Source organism: Physeter macrocephalus, chromosome 20 (assembly GCF_002837175.3).
Source record: "Physeter macrocephalus isolate SW-GA chromosome 20, ASM283717v5, whole genome shotgun sequence".
Classification (NCBI taxonomy): Eukaryota; Metazoa; Chordata; class Mammalia; order Artiodactyla; family Physeteridae; genus Physeter; species Physeter macrocephalus.
The window spans coordinates 56,500,048-56,502,922 of NC_041233.1; the positions used below are offsets into that span (position 1 = coordinate 56,500,048).

Here is a 2,875-nt window from a genome sequence, read left to right on the forward strand (position 1 = left end):
TCCCCTGCATCGGCAGGCGGACGCGCAACCACTGCGCCACCAGGGAAGCCCCGCAAATGATCCTCCTTCTTCTTTTTTTCCTTTTTTACAAATCCACCCATCCACTCATCCATCTATTTATGGCTGCGCTGGGTCCTTGCGGCTGCTCGTGCCCCGCCCCCCGCGCCCCCCCCCACCAGGCTGCGGAGAGCAGGGGCCACTCCTCGCCCTGGTGTGCGGGCACCGCAACGGCTCCTCCCGTCACGGAGCTCTGGCCCCAGGCACGCGGGCTCAGCAGCCACAGCCCAAGGGCTCCAGTGCCGCAGGCCCAGCAGCCGTGGCGCATGGGCTCAGCCACTCCTTGGCATGCGGGAGCCCCCCGGGCCAGGGCCGGAACCCTTGTCTCCAACATTGGCAGGTGGACTCCCAACCACTGCACCACCAGGGAAGTCCCTCCTTTCTCTTTTTTTTTGCTCTTCTGCATTTTCCATCTTTTATATTGAACACTTACTATCACTGTAATTAGAAATAAAACATACTGTTATTTTTGAAAATACTAATCAAATGATTGACTAGGGTTAACAAAGAAAAAGAATGGGTGCTGAGCAATCCTAAGTTGTCTTTATGACTTTATGAGAACTAGCAACTGGGAGCCATCCAGCGCTTGCAAAGAGGCAAGGGTATGTGGGGCTCCGGATTTCAGAGGGGAAGAAAGAGGGTGAAGTGGCCAAGGTGTCTCTGATGGCCTCTCTAAGAATCAGAAAATTAATAATGGTTAATAATTTTATAAGAAGAGAGAAACTTGAACATTTTGTTTTGAAAAAGTCATATTATGAAAGGGAGATCAACAGGCAAGAGTTTGTAAAAGGAGGTCCCTTTGTTATCTGATAATGTGTGACATCTGAATTAAATTGATTTGCCTCGGTTTCTTTAAAAACTAGCATTGTACTCAATCACCAAACAACAAAAGAGTCCCTGGAAGACTTACCTGATCCTACTGGTATACAGACTTAAATGGATCCATCCCGATTTGGGGGTTTATAACAGATTGATTTGATTGACTTTGCTATCATCAGTGGATTACTTAGTTATGCCATATTCAGTAAAGCTAAAAGTTATCCAAAAGGTGCATGTGTATGGTTTGGATGGGGTGTATTTGTATTTACCCATGGAAAAAGGCACGAAATATTCTGTTTTCCTGACGCTGCCATTTTTATCCAAAAAGTGACCTGGGTCAAACTTCTCTGGGTTGGGAAATTCCTTGCAATCGTACAGGACCGAAGACAGTAATGGCAATATGGTAGCGCCCTGGAACCAAGAAATGGAGAGTGGAGTGGCACATTATCATGCTTACCTTTGGTTCATAAAAAGTCTAACACTTTTAATCACAGTGGATTAAACAGGATCGAGCACTCTTAAGTTTGCCTGGAGAGGACTGTCTCGTGTGATGGCTCTTTTACACACATTACCATACAATATATTTTATCAAGTAATAAGATGGTTCTCTGTGGGAAGAGCACTGTTATGGTCAATGTGCAATAATCAATTGTTAAAAAGCTAAGGTTTGCAACCCATATTGTCTAGACATGTGCTTTACTGGAATTGTTGCCTCAAATTGAAAGAGCTCACATTTCATAATTTTTTTCTTTCTGAATTCAAGTGTGAATGGAAGAAAATGAGAGATGGAAACTTATAATCTATAAAATCTATTGGATCAAACCCCACTTCCCTCACTTGTAAAACAGGGTGGGGTAACAACAGTAGGCTTTCCTCTTTGCCCCATTAGATTTTGTGAGATTTAAATGACAAAATAATAACGACCATTGATATGGAACGCTTCACATTTACCTGACACTGTGTTTAGTAGTTTATAAATTTAATTCTCACTTCAACCATATCCAGTAGGCTCTTTTTGTTTGTTTGTTTGTTTCACATTGTATAAATGCACAAATTGAGATTCAGAGAGAAGAAATAACTTACTTGAGGTTATACTTTTAGCAAGTGGCATGGTTAGAATTTGACCCAACTATCTATGGGTCATAAAGCACCCCTGTTTAAGTGAAAGCCCCCTCTTCCCATTTTTACTTCATTTTGTATCTCCTGAAACATTATTTCACAGGTTTTGGAGTAGGTAATACATGCACATGGTATAAAAAAAAAAAAGTACAAAAGGGTACAAAAGTGAAAATAAGTCTCTTTCCTATACTCAAGTCCCCTGGTTTCCTTCTTAATGTAATCACTGTTACCAGTGTACGATATATCCTTTATGAGATATCTTATGGATTAAAAAAAATGGTACACACCTATTTCCTACTTTTTCCACAAATAGTAGCATCCTGTAGTGTTCTGTAGCTTGCTTAGTATTCTACTTTACATAAATAATTTTTAGGGAATTCCCTGGCGGTCCAGTGGTTAGGACTTGGTGCTTTCACTGCCGGGGGCCAGTTTCCATCCCTGGATGGGGATCTAAGATCCTGTAAGCCATGCAGCGTGGCCAAAAATGATAATAATAATAATAATTTAAAGTCCTTCTTAAATGAATATTCAGCACCAATATTGGTGCAATGAATATTATTTGGGGGGAAATATACACAAAGGATAAATTCCTAGTAGTGGAACTGCTTTTCAAATTGCTATGAACGTTTTGAATTTTCATAGAAATTGCAATGATGCCTTCCATGGAAGTTACACCAATTTATACTACTAGCAAAAACATATTTTTTTTATATCTTGCCAACATATTGTGACAACTGAAAACGTGTTTCTTTATCATTTTTATTTTCAATATATTTTATTGTGTAAGTATATTTTCACATATTTAAAAACCATTTGTAATTACTTTCACTCAAATTTAAATTTTGTCTCCCACCCATTTTATCTGTTGGTTCTGGGGTTT

General features: G+C 40.2%; 1 protein-coding gene across 2 annotated transcripts in view; it reads right to left on the reverse strand.

Moving 5' to 3' along the window:
• The window catches only part of LOC102978514 (cytochrome P450 2C23-like), a 39,008-nt gene that overhangs the window by 1,430 nt on the left and 34,703 nt on the right, over window positions 1–2,875 (reverse strand). For both annotated transcript variants that reach the window (XM_024121382.3, XM_055080808.1), the window contains one exon: window positions 1,146–1,287. In XM_024121382.3, coding sequence (XP_023977150.1) covers window positions 1,146–1,287 — 142 coding nt within the window. The remainder of the gene's footprint in view (window positions 1–1,145; window positions 1,288–2,875) is intronic.